The sequence below is a fragment of the Labrus mixtus genome, chromosome 5, assembly GCF_963584025.1.
Source record: "Labrus mixtus chromosome 5, fLabMix1.1, whole genome shotgun sequence".
Classification (NCBI taxonomy): Eukaryota; Metazoa; Chordata; class Actinopteri; order Labriformes; family Labridae; genus Labrus; species Labrus mixtus.
The window spans coordinates 31,653,187-31,671,422 of record NC_083616.1 but is presented as its reverse complement, the minus strand read 5'-3'; the positions used below and the strand labels follow the sequence as shown (position 1 = coordinate 31,671,422).

General features: G+C 41.1%; 2 protein-coding genes across 12 annotated transcripts in view; one reads left to right on the top strand and one right to left on the bottom strand.

Moving 5' to 3' along the window:
• The window catches only part of LOC132974898 (NACHT, LRR and PYD domains-containing protein 3-like), a 184,150-nt gene that overhangs the window by 110,706 nt on the left and 55,208 nt on the right, over nt 1-18,236 (top strand). The window lies entirely within an intron of this gene.
• LOC132974903 (NLR family CARD domain-containing protein 3-like) overlaps nt 1,289-18,236 on the bottom strand; it is an 86,512-nt gene continuing 69,564 nt past the window's right edge. For 3 of the 9 annotated variants that reach the window (XM_061039232.1, XM_061039236.1, XM_061039239.1), the window contains 8 exons: nt 14,148-14,258; nt 13,952-14,030; nt 13,589-13,793; nt 11,660-13,463; nt 11,385-11,558; nt 10,653-10,820; nt 10,486-10,532; nt 1,289-3,577 (listed from right to left, as the gene is read on the bottom strand). In XM_061039232.1, the coding sequence (XP_060895215.1) occupies nt 3,030-3,577; nt 10,486-10,532; nt 10,653-10,820; nt 11,385-11,558; nt 11,660-13,463; nt 13,589-13,793; nt 13,952-14,030; nt 14,148-14,258 (3,136 nt within the window). In that variant the 3' untranslated portion in view covers nt 1,289-3,029. Of the gene's footprint in view, nt 3,578-10,485; nt 10,533-10,652; nt 10,821-10,991; nt 11,559-11,659; nt 13,464-13,588; nt 13,794-13,951; nt 14,031-14,147; nt 14,259-14,436; nt 14,638-18,236 lie in introns of those variants that run through there. The other 6 variants (XM_061039238.1, XM_061039242.1, XM_061039240.1 and 3 more) reach the window with 6 other exon arrangements.

Here is an 18,236-nt window from a genome sequence, read left to right as displayed (position 1 = left end):
AAAAATAAGAAACTACAGACTGGTAAGAGACCACATAGGTGCTCGGAGTGCGGAAAAATATTTAACGTAAAAGGAAATTTGACCAGACACATGATGATTCACACTGGAGAAAAACCCTTCAGCTGCTCTCACTGTGGGAAAAGATTTACCCTTAAGGCTAGTCTGACCTATCACATGGCAATTCACAGAGAGAAATCCTTTAGATGCTCTGAGTGTGGTAAAACATTTTACAGACAAAGAGATCTGACTATACATATGATTCTGCATACGGGAGAAAAACCCTTCAGCTGCTCTCAGTGTGGAAAACAATTTAGACAAAAGTGGGGTCTGAAGTCACACATGTTAGTTCACACAGGAGCGAAAGCCTTCAGCTGCTCTTTTTGCAGTAAAAGTTTTACCCAAAGAGGAAATCTGATCAGACACATGTTAGTCCACACTGGAGAGAAATGCCAAACCTCAGACTGACATATGAACCAGTAAGTTGGGAGCAGCTATGACATTTGAATTGAAAAAGTTTATATGAAACAGTGACAGTGTAAGGATCCTTCTTCTCTCTTGATATCTTCTTGTCTTTCTGTCACTCTGTTTCCTTGGAGTCCTCTGTGTTGGGTAGCACAAGTTCTTCAGACAGCTCATGTGTAACCTTGTAATAAATAAAGTGATGTAGAGTGAGAAAGACTTTCATCTACTTGTGTTATTTTGTGTCGAGTGTCTAAAGTGTCTTTAGTGAAGAAAAGGAGTTCAGCAGATCCTGATGCAGAGCGACCACAGTCAGGTCAGGTCGATGTCGATTTCACTGAAAACCTGTAACCCTTAATAAGAATCCTGCAGTCAGAATACAAAATAAAGAAAATCACAAACTGAATGACAACACCTGTAGATGTCATCTGGCATTCTGGATTCACTCAACATATTGTTAGAAGAAACGATAGAGGTGCATTATAGCCTTCAGTGTGTGTAACTAAATGGAATATGGAAAAAAACACTTCAATGGTGTGTTTATTTGTTCTGTTATCATTTCTCTCTTTGGCTTCCTTTTTGCTTCACTGCTTTTTATACATTTTCAGCTAAGAGGAAAATGATTCTTCGATTGGTCTTGGCGCTATCCAATTACCACGGTAACCTGACTCATTATCAATCTTAAAACTTTTCTTATTTCAATAAAAGTAACTGCTTTCATTTATCAATATTTCACCTCCAAGCAGACCCTTATTCTAAAAGACTGAGCACATTGGTTTGGGTTAGGCCACGATAGTAAAAGAGTTCAAAGAGGAGACTTTAATGCAGCGAGGTTACAACTGTTTATTGTGTGTGGTTCTGAAAAGCAAAGAAAATATCTATGAACAGAATTCTTCACATATACATTCCTATTATAATTGTAAAGTAATCTGGGGAAGCAGTTTTCCACTTATACAATGTTAACCATGCATCTTTTAGCATCCTTACCTTCCTTTTTCCCATTTTAACATCAAACAAAACAAATCAGAATTTAAGTTAATATAACCATTAAATTAATCTGAATTTTAGTATCTATTCACTTCTTTATCTTTTGTTTACAATTTAAACAAACCAGTTAAATGTGTTCAATATTAATTATTATTTACCCTTCTAATTTAATTGTTTCATGTGAACACTATAAAACCAGAATGCAGAGTGCATCACTATGAAATAAACAGCCTACATTAAATACATGTCACCATTCAAACATTCTGAACACATAATTACCAAAGAACACAGCACACTTACCAAAGGTATCTCTGCTGTCTTCCTTTCATTGAATTCAGCCTGAAAGTGTCTCAGCCTCTCACCTCACTCCTGCTCTCACACACACCGCTGACACTCCTGTCTGTCAGTTAGAGCCACTCAGCAGGTTTACACACCTGGCTCACAAAGGTTACCTGATTTCCTGACCTGCTCAGTGCTGCTCTCCAGTGTTCAATACAAACTTTAAATAAGGGCTGACAACAGAGATAACCTGATAAGTAATAATAAAGCTGATTAACCTTCAAACACAAAGTAAATAAAAGCATATTAATATTTTAATTTTCTGTTTGTCCTTAGATTTTAACAAAACAAAGAATGATTAAAAGAAATCCCCCAGACACCAAACATTTGTTATATGGAAAATAACTCGTTTTTTGTGTTTTTTCATTAAAAATATTAGCATCATGTTATCAAACTGATATTTAAAGGGTTTAAATCCTGATAATTATTCAATATTTGATCGTTTTGATCAGGACTGAAGTTGATCAAAAGATTTAACCCAAAAAAGCAGAAAAAAAAGTGAATCTGTACTATTTTTATAGCAGATTTTTGGAAGTGAACATTTTTGTCCTTAATGACTTAAGAGGGTAGTAAATTAAACGGATGCCTGAGGGTTTAAAGTGTGTCTTATACAGCAGATTTGATGGTAATAACAGTTTATTTAAAGGACCTTCATATAAAGTGTTACCCAAGAAGAACTTAGACTGAGTTTCTGTCTGTGTTTAAGCGGATGTCATGAAACACTTTAACCAGAGCTGTCTCAGTGCTGCGGTTTGGTCCAAAACCTGACTGGAAGACATCTAAACAGTCTTTCAATATCAAGAAGTTATTTAACTTCTGAAACACAGCTTTGTCTATCATTTGACCTAACAGAGGAAGATTTGATATAGGCCTGTAATTATTCATTATTGTCTAGATTGTTCTTTGCTAGTAGTGGCTTGATGACTGCTGTTTTCAGGGCCTGTGGGAAGACACCTGAGAGACAAGTTTACACTTTGTAACAGATCTGGAGCCATGACTCCTCCTCCTGCTGCCAATATCAAGACAGCAGGAGGAGGAATTTAATTGTTTAATTGTCACTTGTTTTTTATTGGTGAGATCAGAACAATACAGACATTAAAGAAGGGGGTCCATTGTTTTTCTGTAATGTAGAACATTTAACCCCCATTACCACCCCCACCCCCCATTATCACGCCCCCCAATCATGAAACAGACCAGCTGGACAGAGTGAACAGAGTCAGCTGATCTTCAGTCAGCAGTGTTTCTCAGACCGACAGACGACACAGAGACACTGAAGTATCAAGAGACCAGAACCCAAACCCAGGATAGAGAGGTTCAGTGAATGTGGTGTTGAAGGTGTGGAGGTGGATCAGTGTGTCAGAGGAGACTCTGTAGAAGGACAGAGAGCCAGCAGGACAGTCCACATACACTGCTACTCTGTTAGAGACAGAGGAGGAGGAGGAGGAGGAGATCTGTGTTCTTCTGTTATTGTGACAGACAGAGTAACCTTCATCAGAGCAGATCAGACTCCAGGACTGATCACTTAATCCAAACAAACATACATTACTGCCTCCTCTCCTTCTGATTCCTCTGTAACTCACTGATACATAAACCTTTCCTCTCCACTCGACCTCCCAGTAACAGCGACCAGTCAGACCAGTCCTACACAGCAGCTGAGGACACCAGTGTTTAAATCTGTCTGGATGATCAGGATATGACTGATGCTCCTCCACACGTGTCACCTTCCTGTTGTTATCAGACAGTTTCAGGTATCTGTTCACTGTGTTTGTGTCCAGTTCCAGCTCACAGGCGTCTGATGGAGAGAACGAGACACAACACAGCTGCAGGTTATCATCTGTTCATTCATCAACAACTTTACTGACACTTACTGATAGGGGTGTAAAGGTACACGTACTCGGACCGGACCGTTTCGGTACAGGACTGATCCGAGTTCGCATATTTCCGGCCGGCTCCGATGCGAGGTGAGGCAGCGACGAGTTGTGCCTCATCCCAGATTGCGCAATCCCTCACAAACTGGGTCGAGCGTATGCCTTTTGCTTTCTTACTGTTTGTCACCAATGTAATGTTTGTAGACACTTCTATTATACGTCCTCACTTTCCATAGAATAAGTAATGTATTTCACGTGTGTTTTTAACATATTTAGTCTAATCTGACATAAAACCGCACTGAAAAAGCATGAAGTGAGGCAGCTGCCTCACCTGAAGGGGGCGAGTTTATGCTTGGTTTGATGGTTGCTCCTCTTCTATGCAGATTTTTTATATAAAAAATTTGGCTCTGATTGCAAAAATGGAAAAGGAAGATTTTATATCTAAGCTTAAAGATTTCTCAAAACTGGACTTTCAATCAAAACGTGAAGTGATAAATAATGGAAGACTTTTAAAACTAAAAGAAGGTAAGGAGGACTTTTACAACAAAGTCACAGATAATTTAGTCCAGAAGGATAGGCAAAAGGACTTTGTTTACAAGTAAAGGTAAGACCATGAATACACCGCAGTATATGCCTACTTTTATTTTTATTGAATGAGTATGAATTGTGGAATTGCAATGGAAAAAACATTTCTGAGGCGCTATAAATGTAACGTTCTTCCTTTGCCAAATATGCACCTTCCCTCTATGTGTGTGTAAATAATGCTGATATGAGATATGAAACACAACCAGTAGTCAATGTGCAAGCTGCCAATTGAATGGTGAATTTAAGCTACTCTATAAATGGGTTCATATATTTGTAAATCTGACTCTGAAAAAGTCAGTGCCTCACCAGCCACGAACCTCGCCGCACGTCACTGACCTGCAGCATGATAGGATGAACACCTCCCTCCCCATTCCCACAATAATGGACAAAGAGACGTTGACAAGACGAGAGTAGTGGGCCGTCGTTGTTCAGCGGACATCGGGTACGTCGCAGGCAACACGTCCAACTTATTAAAGCACTTGAAAAGGCACCACGCGAACGTAAACATCACTGCAACTAGGAAAAAACAGACAGCCTTTTGCTAGTAATTCTAAACGGGCCAAAGCCATAAAAAATGCCATTGAAGTTCTTATATCGACAGAGGGAAATATTAATAGTTCTGAAACTACACTGTCCCAGATGTGATTAGGTTTATTATGTGCTCAAAGGGCATTCAAAAAACTGTTGGCTTAGTAAACTAAAAGGTGTCAGTGTAATTTAAAATAAATACTTTTATTAGGGCTGGGCAACGATTAAAAGTTTTAATCGTGTTAATCGCATGAGTTCCTGTGATTAATCGCGATTAATCGCATTGTTATTAGCAAAATCCAATAATGAATTAAAAAGTAGTGTATAGCGCACTTTTATTGTAAATGTACTTCTCAACTTAAACAATGTAATCAAAGCAAATAAATACAAAACTAAAGCTTATTGCATTGGTTGCAGTCTGGAGTGGGTCTCCTCTCTGACTGCAGCTGGGTCTGCTGCGCGAGGCTACACTGACAGCCTGTGAGTGCTTTTGGAGGGGGGAGGGGCTCACGGCAGCACCCGCTGGTCGTTGAGGACAGTAACTGCAGAGCAATACAAGATTAAGATTTACCTTTATTGATAAATAATAAATTTCAGTTTTTACACTCTGTAGTCATGCAACACACACACATAGGCTGAAGTATATACACACATGCACACAAACAGGATCCTATGGACATGCACTAAGGGAGAGATGTCAGAGTGACGGGCCACAGTGGGCGTTTTGTTGGGGGGGGTTCGGTGCCTTGCTCAAGGGCACCTTGGCAGTGCTCAGGAGGTGATCTGTCACCTCTCCAGCTACCAGACCAACTTCCATATTCAGTCCACACTGGGACTCGAACCAGTGACTCTCTGGTCCCCAACCCAAGTCCCTACTGACTTAGCTACTGCCGCCCGTGTTCAGATGTGCTTTCACATCAGTTTCTTACACCAAAAAAGTCTCCAATAATACCAGAAAAAGTTGCTAGAAAGTCGCGAGTAGCTGTTGACAAAAAACTAGAATAGCTGTGTCCGTGTGACTGTTATTCATGTGCAATTGCGCGTCCGTGACAAAGAGCAGGGCCTCGCATTTCAAGTTCACACAGGGCCTCGCATTTCAAGTTCGCACAGGGCCTCGCATTTCAAGTTCACACAGGGCCTCGCATTTCAAGTTCACACAGGGCCTCGCATTTCAAGTTCGCACAGGGCCTCGCATTTCAAGTTCACACAGGGCCTCGCATTTCAAGTTCACACAGGGCCTCGCATTTCAAGTTCGCACAGGGCCTCGCACCCCCCTGTGACGGCCCTGAAAGTAACAAATTACATTTACTCGCGTTACTGTAATTGAGTAGTTTTTTTCTGTACTTACTACTTTTTAAGTCGTTTTTGAAATCTGTACATTTACTTTTACTTCAGTAGGTTTTCTCTTAAGTTTTGTAATTCGCTACGTTTTAAATCACATCCGTTACTGAGTAAAAAAATGAGCCTGCTATGAATGATTTTCCTTCATCGCACCGGGGCGACGAGAGACAGACAGAGAGAGAGACAGAGTGAGAGAGAGAGAGACAGAGAGAGCGAAAGAGAGAGAGACAGAGAGAGAGAGAGAAAGAGAGAGACAGACAGAGACAGAGAGAGACAGACAGACAGAGAGAGAGAGACAGAGAGACAGACAGACAGAGAGAGACAGAGCGAGAGACAGACAGACAGAGAGAGAGAGACAGAGAGAGAGAGAAAGAGAGAGAGAGAGAGACAGAGAGAGAGAGGGAGAGAGAGAGAGACAGACAGACAGAGAGAGAGAGACAGACAGAGACAGAGAGAGAGAGAGAGAGACAGAGAGAGAGAGAGACAGAGAGAGACAGAGAGAGCGAAAGAGAGAGAGAGACAGAGAGACAGACAGAGAGAGAGAGAGAGACAGACAGACAGACTCTTTTCTTGGCTCGGTGCCACTTCAGTTAGTGCAGAGTGGATAAGCTCCTCCTCTAGAGCGGGTCTACCTGCTGAAGGTGTTTATAAACTGATGTCTCGTTGTCTTCAGTCCAAGATGATTAAAATAAGTTGGCTGTGGTTTTTACTCTTGGCAGAGAAGTGGCTGAGGATGCTTTTTCTCACTGCAGCGTTCACGACTACAATCGCCGCTGCAGCTCCGCGAAAGCTCCGAGCGTTGAACACATTTACTTCCGAAAGTTTTTCACAATAAAAGTCCCTAATTGCTATCTCTGTGATGTGCTTTTATTTTGAAGCAGACGTATGAGGAAGTTGGGTGTTAAAAGCTGCTGCAACTTAACACATCGCAGATGTGTGAAAATAAATACTTAAAACCAATCAGACTCAGTTAGAAGCTTCAGTAGCTAAGAGGTAAACAAACAGAGACTAAAACATCTAATATTTAAACTCATAAAGGCTCATTTTAAAACAATAAATGGATTATCTTTCATCTCAAATTTAGTTGCAGCTAAATCAGCCTTTGAGGCTGCATTTGAGACTAACCAGCCTCAGAATAATAAAACTAAAAACACTAAAATACTCTTTACACTGTTTGTGATTGAGACAAAGATCCTTTTAGTATTTTCTTAAGTAGTTTAAAGTCTTTATATGTGATTTTTCACACTTAAATATAATATAAATCAAGTATATCCTCTGAAAATAACTCTGTGAGTCATGACTGTCTACAATGGGTGTAACACCCGAGTCCCACTGTCTGTGATGTTTTCAGAGTTTTCAGAGTCCTATCTTCAGTTTGTTTACATCGTCAGGACGGCCGGCTGACTCCTCCCCTCATGTATAAAAGTTGTTTAATTGAGGGACTAGAGAAAAGAAGAATAACATACTGTACTCACTGCTTAACTGTGTTTCTAGATCACGCTCATTTCAGGTAAATTTACATGCAGTGTGAAGATACGAGCATAATAAAGATCACTAGCATTAGCATGCTAACACAACAATGCAGCGCAAGTTGTTTTGGTTTCATGCTGGTGCTCAAGGGCGACATCTGCTGGATCAAAAAATCACATATAAAGCCTTTAAACATTTCCCTTCATAAAACAGCTGATTACTTGAACATATAATCCTTGATTATTTATTCATCATTATGTATATTTTGTTTTTGTCAATGGGGTAGAAAATAAAATGTTTATCTGAAAAGATAAATATTAGTAAAGATTGGCCTTTAATTTAAAAAACTTTGAGATTAAAATCCTCTCGTCCTTTTTTCACGACACACGAGAAATGTATTGTTAAAAAAAGTAACTAAGTAACTTTTACTTACAGTACATTTTAAACAAGTTACTTTTTACTTTTAAAAACTGCAAAAAACAAATAATTGCATTTTGTAGTACAATGTTGGACAATGTAGTCCCGGGATGGCCACCTTGTAATCAGGGTTTGGCCGCTGTCTTCTACATGTGCAAAAAACTTTCACCATTTCCATGGGGCATCCAGTCATTATATATACAAAGCACAAGAGTACAGAGCGGATTTACAAACAGAAATCAAAATCAAAATTCAGCAGAGGCAATGCCATTCAGTTTTGTAGGCAAACCTCAAAAATGTGTCACAAATAGCAATAAAATACACCAGGTTGAGATCTGATGTGAATGTAGCTACGTTGAAAGCTTTAACTAGAGCTTGTAAAATGTCTTTAAAACACAAAAGTTTCTAAAAAACACTGATTTTGCTTATGTCTACAGAGTTTAGCATTTGTTTGGAACAGTTTGAAAACAACATGAGTTGAAAACAACTACTCCTGAAGAAATCTTTTTCATGCAACAAAATGAAGGTTTTAGTGAGCTTACCATCTGGTAACAAAGGGGGACCTCCAAAGATGAGAGTGGTCTGTGGAGATCACATGAAGGTCTATTGGATGCACCTGAGGCATTTCTAAATTTGTAATACCCAAATGGAACAGTGTAGATCACTGTGACTATGTCATTACAATAAATCGTTACAATTGATTCTAATTGATCAATTTAGCCATTGGACCAAAGGAACACTGTCAAACTGATTTTAAAAATTAAAAAATCAATGATCAAAGAATCAACACTAAACTTAACAAAACTTGTGCACAAAGATTAACAGGGTGAATGCATGACTTCTTGCAGTAATAATAAGTTATGAAATCGCATGCAAACCAATAAAACTATTGCATCAGTGCATTTAACAGCGCTTGTACGGGTCAACCCATGCTTGTGCCCCCACTTTAGTAATTGCAAATGGAATTATAAAAACAAATTAAATTCCATAGATAGGACAACCTTTTGGCAGGATAAGACCAGGGTGCCTGACTCCAGTTCTGTGACAAAGTGTCAGGTGGTGCCAGCGGACGAGGTGTACATTAAGGTCCTCAGGCTAAAGTGGCACGAGCTGAGACCAAGGGTTCCCTACAAGATGTTTGAGCAACATCTACGACTGTACAGGTGGAGGAAAGCACTACCTAGCATAATTTGAACGACTGCACCAAGGAACTAAAAATAAAATGCCAGCAATCCACTTGTGAATGATGCTGATGAATGGTCTGGTGTGGGGACTTCTGATGATCTATGTGCAGGAGCCGCAGCTGAATGAGAAACCACCCCCGAGGGGGGACAAAAGACATGAATCAGATGAGTATAATGCAACAACAGATAACAAGCTAACTTAATCCTTAAAATTAGTGCACCAAATGCAGACATATGGAGAGCTATCATAACATTCAATAAAATAGGAAATGTAGAGAAAGTTGATTCCATTACAGCTGGATGGTCAGGTAAAAGGTTGTGTGGAATCTGCCTTACAAAACACTGCTAAATGTGGAAGTTTCACTCAGGCTATGGCTAAACTTTGAAGTTCGGACATTGGGGAGCGAATTTGACTCATAATCATAATTTCCGTATTGAATTGTTGCATCATATCTATTCTGAGACATGGATTTACTCTTGCTCTCCTTCGACAGATGACTGTGATGGCAACTGAAAAGATGGAAGAGAGCCAAATGGTACAGATGGTAAACAGACAGCCAGACCTGTATCCCTACCCGGGGTACATCACAGACTCGGACAGTGAATAGCTGACGATGGAACAGTAAGTTCTGGTTTGTCTTTCAAATAACAGCAGAGAACTGGACTTTGAAGTAAAGGACTAGTTCAAGATCGCCGTGGGTCTGTAACAACATTGCAATTTTCATGGAGTGATCGCCCTAAAGATAAATATATATTTTTTGGAGGTCGTAGGGGAATTTTCCAGGTAAAGGAGCAGGTCCAGGTTTTTCGCTCTTACTTATATTGATTAATGGTTATTGATGACTATTGTAATAATGATGTGTTGATCTGTTATTAATTGTGGGTTTGTTAACCCCCAAAGGGGGGATTATGTTGAAAGGTTGAAGCATAACAGAAACATACAATCTGGACAGCAACAGTAATAACACCAATAGTTATCTAACCTCTGAATTTCATAAGATCATGTTCTGATACAAAAGACACACATACACACATACTCACACACTCTTTACTGTTAAGAGGCCAGTTGTCTGTCCAGGAAACTTCTAGGAAATGGTCTTTATATAGCACACATGTTGTAATTGCTCAGTGTGTTGATTGCCCATAAAAGGATGATTGGGATGTTATAAAAGAACTGCTCGGAGAGACATAAACAGATCCTTGATTCACAAGCCATAGTCTCTGTCTGATTGTTCAAGAGCATTTACTCTTCTACACTCCAACATGTGCTGCTGTGTTCTGATGAAGAGAAATGAAAACACACTCACACTTCCTCAGACCAGGCTTCAGTCTGTGCAGTCCACTATGGTCCAACCTGGAGGAAGAAACCAGATCAGAATCTATTTCATACATCTTCATTTAAATCCAGCATCAGACAAGAAGCAGAGTTCATCATTCAGAAACAGTGAGACAGCTTCTGTGTGTCTGTCTGTACCTCAGTGTCTCCAGTCTGCAGTGTGGATCCTCCAGTCGAGCAGACAGCAGCTTCTCTCCTCGTTCTCCTGGATGATTGTAGCTCAGGTCTAGATCTCGCAGGGGGGAGGAGCTTAGAGCTGAGACCAGAGACGTACAACCTTCTCCTATGATCAGACAGTTTGACAGACTACACACACGCACACACACACACACACACACACACACACACACACACACACACACACACACACACACACACACACAATATGCTTAACATCCATTGGTCCATTCTTCACTGTTTTACCAGTAACATCCTGTCATAACCATGCAGCTGAACAGAATTGACTTCATAATCTGATACTAATCAATATTAATATATTTACTCTGGTGACAAATAGTGATGGTAAGACAGAGCATGAGATAAACACACAGACTGCTTTGACATCAGCAGTGATGTAGAAACAGTTCTGAACTGTTTCATCTGAAAAAAAGATTATTTAGTTCTTTGTGTTCCAAACACTATCCATGGTTTGTTTGTTGGTGGGGAAAGAACTTCATATTTAACTTTCTTTATTCCAGTCCAGCTTCCTCAGACTAAAAGACTGAGAGCTATAGAACGAGCTCAGAGCTTTACAGCTTTAATGTGGAAACATACAGGAAAACTTTAAACCACCACCAAGGCCCATTTAATAAATGATTCATCAAGAAAACATGATCTTAGAGGAATAATCTGGATCAGATGCACACTAACCTGAGAGTGTCCAGTCTACAGAGAGGACTCTTTAGTCCACTACACAGCAGCTTCACTCCTGAATCATGGAGGTTGTTGTTGCTCAGGTCCAGCTCTCTCAGACTAGAGGACTGGGAGCTGAGGACTGAGGACAGCGCTTCACAGCTTCTCTCTGAGAGGTTACAGCCACTCAGCCTGAAGAGGATTCAGAAGTACACGAATCAATTACAAACTATAGTTGTTATTTGTGAATGAAGAGAACTACATTTAACCTGGATAGTTATGTGAGCACGTACAGAGCTTTGTTTGAAGCTTTGATCACAGGCAGCAGCCTCAGAAGAGCCCCCTCTGAAGCAGAGTATTTCTTCAGGTCAAACACGTCCAGATCTTTTTCTGATGACAGTAAGATGAAGACCAGAGCTGACCACTGAGCAGGAGACAGTTTATCTGTGGAGAGACGTCCTGATCTCAGGGACTGTTGGATCTCCTCCACTAGAGAACGATTATTCAGTTCATTCAGACAGTGGAACAGATTGATGCTTTTCTCTGCAGACAGATCCTCACTGATCTTCTCCTTGATGTACTTGACTGTTTCCTGATTGGTCTTTGAGCCACTTCCTGTGTGTGTCAGCAGACCTCGTATGAGATTCTGATTGGTCTCTAGAGAAAGACCGAGGAGGAAGCGGAGGAACAAGTCCAGGTGTCCATTAGGACTCTGTAAGGCCTGGTCCACAGCACTCTGATATAAAGGTGTTGGGTCAGGTTTTTCTCTGAATACTTTAGACCACCAGGATGTTGTTTGTTCTTCTGACATCAGATTGACTCCAGAGTTGATGAAGGTCAGATGGACATGAAGAGCAGCCAGAAACTCCTGAACACTCAGATGGATGAAGCAGAACACCTTGTCCTGGTACAGTCCTCTCTCCTCTTTAAAGATCTGTGTGAACACTCCTGAGTACACTGAGGCTGCTCTGATATCAATGTCACACTCTGTCAGGTCTGAGTCATAGAAGATCAGGTTTCCTTTCTGCAGCTGCTCAAAAGCCAGTTTTCCCAGAGACTCAATCATCTTCCTGCTCTCTGGACTCCAGTGTGGATCTGTCTCAGCTCCTCCATCATACTTGATGTTCTTCAGTTTGGAATGAACCACCAGGAAGTGGATGTACATCTCAGTCAGGGTCTTGGGCAGCTCTCCTCCCTCTCTGGTCTTCAGCACATCATCCAGAACTGTAGCAGTGATCCAGCAGAAGACTGGGATGTGGCACATGATGTGGAGGCTTCTGGATGTCTTGATGTGGGAGATGATTCTGCTGGCCTGCTCCTCATCTCTGAACCTCTTCCTGAAGTACTCCTCCTTCTGTGGGTCAGTGAACCCTCTGACCTCTGTCACTATGTCAACACACTCAGGAGGGATCTGATTGGCTGCTGCAGGTCGTGTAGTTATCCAGAGGTGAGCAGAGGGAAGCAGTTTCCCCCTGATGAGGTTTGTCAGCAGCACATCCACTGAGGTGGACTCTGTGACATTAGTCAGGGTCTCGGTGATTTTAAAGTCTAGAGGAAGTCGACACTCATCCAGACCGTCAAAGATGAACACAACCTGGAACTCTTCAAACCTGCAGATTCCTGCTTCTTTGGTTTCAGGAAAGAAGTGATGAACAAGTTCCAACAGGCTGAACTTTTTCTTCTTCAGCACATTCAGCTCTCTGAAAGTGAATGGAAATGTGAAGTGTATGTCCTGGTTGTCTTTGTCTTCAGCCCAGTCCAGAGTGAACTTCTGTGTTAAGACTGTTTTCCCGATGCCAGCCACTCCCTTTGTCATCACTCTTCTGATTGGTTCATCTCTTCCAGGTGAGACTTTAAAGATGTCTTCTTGTCTGATGGTTGTTTCTGGTCTGTGTGGTTTCCTGGATGCTGTTTCAATCTGTCTGACCTCATGTTCATCATTGACCTCTCCAGTCCCTCCCTCTGTGATGTAGAGCTCTGTGTAGATCTGGTTCAGAAGGGTTGGGTTTCCTGCTTTAGCAATCCCCTCAAACACACACTGGAACTTCTCCTTCAGGTTAGATTTGAGTTTACGCCGGCACTCTGCAGCGACTGTTCCTGAAAAAAGAAAGAACTGAAATCATTGAACAGATCCTGATATAGATGACATGACTATCTGAGTTTTGAACTTTAAACCTCTTTGTCATTTTTCTAAAATACTAAGTCTGTTAAAATATTCTTACTGCTCTGCAGACAGTCAGCCAGCTCCTCCTGCTTCATTCTCCTCAGGAAGTGAAGAGTGATCTTCAAAAATGCCTCTATACAGTTTCTCCCCTGCTCTTCATCCTCACTCTGACTCTCTAAGCATTCTGGGTAATCTGGACTCAGAACCCTCTGGACTCTCTTCAGCTTGTTCTTCACAAAGGTGATGATGTTCTCCTCCAGCAGCTGGAACAGAAGGAGACACTGGATATTTAATATAAACTGGTAGAACTCAACATGTGTTTCATCTGTCAGTCTGAAGGTCAGCTGGTCTAAACAGAACAATAACTTAGAATTAAATTATTGTAATGGTAGTATATTAATTAACAGTGTGTTGAACACACCATAAAGATGGAGTCCAGGTCTGTTGGATTCTGCTGGTCTGATTGATCTCTGTGAACGTTGGAGCTCTCCTGTTGAACTCTGTGACAGGACATATTACACAAGAAAACAACAGGATATATATAATGAAACTCTGAGCTAAGATATGAGTCTTCAAACAACAGAGTCAGAACATTTACTTCATTTTTTTATTCTTACCTTCCATCAGCAGGACGTCCATCTTTAAAGTCAAGAAGGTGACCTATAGACCGGTCACTCTTCATGGACACACAGCTGGGTCCAGGAGAGTCTGGTCTCTGTTCCTGCATCCTGATTCAAAAAAACAACATTATTAGTTACTGTGAGCAGCAGATGAGAAAATGATGATGATGATGATGATGATGATGACAGTGATGATGATGATGATGATGATGATGATGATGATGAAGGTGGAGTGATGTGAGTGTTGAGCTGTGACATGGAGTCATGGACAGTTAGAGATCCTCACCTCAGAGCTTCATGTTCCTCACTCAGAGAGTTTTTAGAGGGAGGGACTCCCTCCTCTGTGTCCTCACACTGATCCATAGCAGAGCGCCCCCTGCTGGGAGAGCTGCACTCTGTCACTACAACAACACTGATGGAGTTCAGCTGCTGAAGTCACATCCAGTCAAAGATCTTCAGCTGTTGAGGAAACAAAGAGAAGAAGCTGCTGATTCAGCATCATCATCATTATCATCATCATCATCATCATCATCATCATCATCACCATCATCATCACCACCATCATCATCTTCATCGTCATCATCATCATCACCTCACTGTCAGTCTACAAACATCACATCTACCTGGTTCACCTTCATCATCATCATTGTTGGGCCTCAGGCATGTGTGCTGGACAAAGGACTCAGGCCTGTATCGCAGTTCTCAAGCCTGAGAAGAGTTGTTTTGGAGGAAACTATACAAAGGAGTCTTAGCCCAGCACCCCCCAACAGCAACTAACAAATAGATGTGAAAAGTGGGGGTGTAGGGGGCTGTCTGAATTCTCTATCCTCATTGGAGGAGGCCTGAGGTTAACCTACAGGCAGTTCCAGTCTTTAAAAGCAATCGCATCGCATTGCTTCTTTCTCTTCAAGTGTTGTCTGCCGACACCAAAGGATAACCGCTCCACATGATGGACTCCAGTATTCGAGGTGACAAACCCTTTCCTCATCTTGGCTTACATAGGTTAAACTCCAGAGCTGAGGTTGTTCAGTCTAGGTAGCTCTTCACATGCTGAATTCAAGCATCAGAGGATTCAGCTGACTACTTCCACGGCATATTTTTAGGAGTTTTGGGCGCAATCAGATGCTATCAGGTTCGAGCAAAAACAAGAGTTTCTTTCCTTTGATTTTTCGTAAGGCGTCATTGAACCCAACTGGACTGGAGCGCTGAAGAAAAGCCCACTAATCCCTGAATCCACAAGGACACATGAAAAACTCGGCTCCTGCAACCAGAAGACCACAGAGCAGCGCTACCCTCCTCCTACATCTGCCACGAAAGAAACCTGCCTGAATCTGTTGATTTAATATTCAACAGAGTGATGATCTAACCAACTTTGCAACGATCACCAGGAGTTACCCCAAGTAAGAGCTTTGGTCTGGGCAGAAATAGTTTCAGAAATAGTTATGTTTCTTTTATAACCACTGATAATTATGCATCATTGTTGACGACACGTCACATTCTCTTTATTATCATTTGTAAGCTGCTGCATTTGTTTTATTGTGACGAACCGCTGTGTTTGTCTATGTATGTAATGCTATGTTAGTTTACCTTCAGTCAACGGCTTTCACAATCAGAAAGACCAGTGTACCCGCCGTTGAATCAAAGTCCGGCCACTGGCTTTCTGGTGTTTAAGTAACGGTTACTGAACTCAGCTCAGAGAGCTCAAACTATTTCAAAAGGTAACCACATGGCTTCCTTTGTCGTCCACCATTTTGTCCCCATGTCACGAAGCCGCATGATGCATTGTCTCTCTCCACCATCTTGTTTTCTCTGTCCCTCCTCTCTCTCTCTCATCCACACACCCACATGCACACACACACACACACACACACACACACACACACACACACACACACACACACACACACACACACACACACACACACAACTACACTTTTAGACCTCATTCACAAGTTTTGCTTGATAATGTTTGTTTGCTTAGATTAGTTTGTAATAGTTATTTGTTTGATTAAGTTCATTGGTTTTGGATTGATGTTGCTGTGATTAAATAAATCCTGTTATAATTTAAGAGAGCAGTTGTTTGTGATTACTGGTGTATTTGCATTGTGATATAAGCTGGGTGCGAGGACTTTGTGTATGGATTTCACACCTTCAATTTATTAAATATAGTTATTAATATTAGTAATATTAGTAATTAAGTAACTCATTTGAGACTGATTTTAGTGATATTTTAGTTATATTTCCCTGGTTTCAGGGTGGTGTCCCCAAGTTGATTACACATAGTTTAATGATATTGTTATTTATATTAATAATAATTAAATATAATTATTAAAGAATATAACCAAAGTTGACTTGATACAACCCCAACATCATCATCATCATCATCATCATCATCATCATCATCATCACCTCACTGTCAGTCTACACACATCACATCTACCTGGTTCACCTTCAAAAAGGGAAAACAGCACCAGCAAAACCATGGTTATCCTATGGTCCAGCGCGATTGCTGGGCGCTCTTCTTTGCTGCTGCAAGACACATTTTTCTAACAGTTTTTGGGTAAGCATAAAAGTTTAAACATTTTCAACTTTTTTGATCAAGAAGCAGAGTCTCAGCGATCAATGTCACTCAAAGTAGCTAATCAAATCAAGTAGGTTTGACCTCCACTTTTTATGACATTTTCCCCTCCTCCTCTTGGAGCAAACATATTTCATTTGGTCGCCCGTATGCACACGCAGCCCTACTCCACAGGCGCTCCCAGCTGTTCTTTCCTCAGCTGCGTTCAGGTGTTTTTTTGAGGCAAGTTGCGTCTCTGTGTGATTGGGTCCTAAGGGGGCCCCATCTGACAGCACTCACTCTCATCGCTCTGCTAAGAGACACATGATTTATTCCTGTGAAAAGTTTATCGACTAAAGTCACTGAAGGAAAAGGAACATGAATTATCCATCTGAGAGTGAAAACAGAGGAGCAGTGGTGGAGCAGATAGTGAAGATGAAATTTAACAGTAAATGACCGAATGCTGCGAGTCTAGTCTTAACTATTGGGGAGAGATGTTCTTTATGTTGGAAATAATGCTTCTGTGAACTTTGAAGATAAATGTTTATATAGTGCACTTTTTTGTAGGTGTCAGATTATTGATCACATATTGGTGATGAATGGTTGGAGGAATCCCCTGTGAAGGGGCCCAACAGACTGAAGAATCCCCATTGGTTAGATCAATCTGACACAGCTGTCTGACTGGAAGGAGACATTCAATAAGAGCTGATCATAGAGAATAACTACAGCAGACAGAGTTTGTCTTTATAAATCTATCTACTAGAATCACACACTGTGATTTCGTTGCAGTAATTCTACTTATAGAGCTGCATAATAAGGTCTATGCTGATCTCTGCTGTGGGTGCAGCAGAGATCAGCTGTCCCCTTCTGCAGAGCTCTACGTCGAAAATTCATTCAACTACAGGACTTGGACCTTTCGAGGCTTCTAGCACTTTCAATATTCCAGTAAAAATGTCTTTCCGATATCACAGATGCTCAAAATCCCGATCTGCCACTGAACGTCGCAGCGGTGTAAACTCTAGTAACCTCCGCTCTCTGCCATGGACGCCACTAGCGCACGTCAGTAATGCGGCCCCAATTAAACTGGCTCTGATAAATGCCAGATAAGTGCTAAATAAGACTTTTATTCTTAACGACTTTTTCACATCCCAGGGCCTAGATTTCCTTCTGGTGACTGAAACTTGGCTGAACTCCAATGATGTAAGTCCACTTATTGAGCTTTCTCCAAATGAATGTTCCTTCTTTAACATGCTACGACCCTCCGGACGGGGCGGGGGTCTGGCAGCAGTGTTTAAAAACAAGTTTGATTGTTATTGCCTTGCTCTGGGTTCCTTTTCCAGTTTGAAGCTCAGTTCACTAAAGTGGGTACAGCAAACGCTCTTCTTATCATCATAATATATCGTCCTCCGAAATCAGATAAACATTTTATCACTGAGTTTGCAGACCTCTTATCGCAAATTGTGCCATCATTTGAAAGAATTTTAATACTGGGTGATTTTAATATCCATGTATGTTGTCCGTCAAAACCA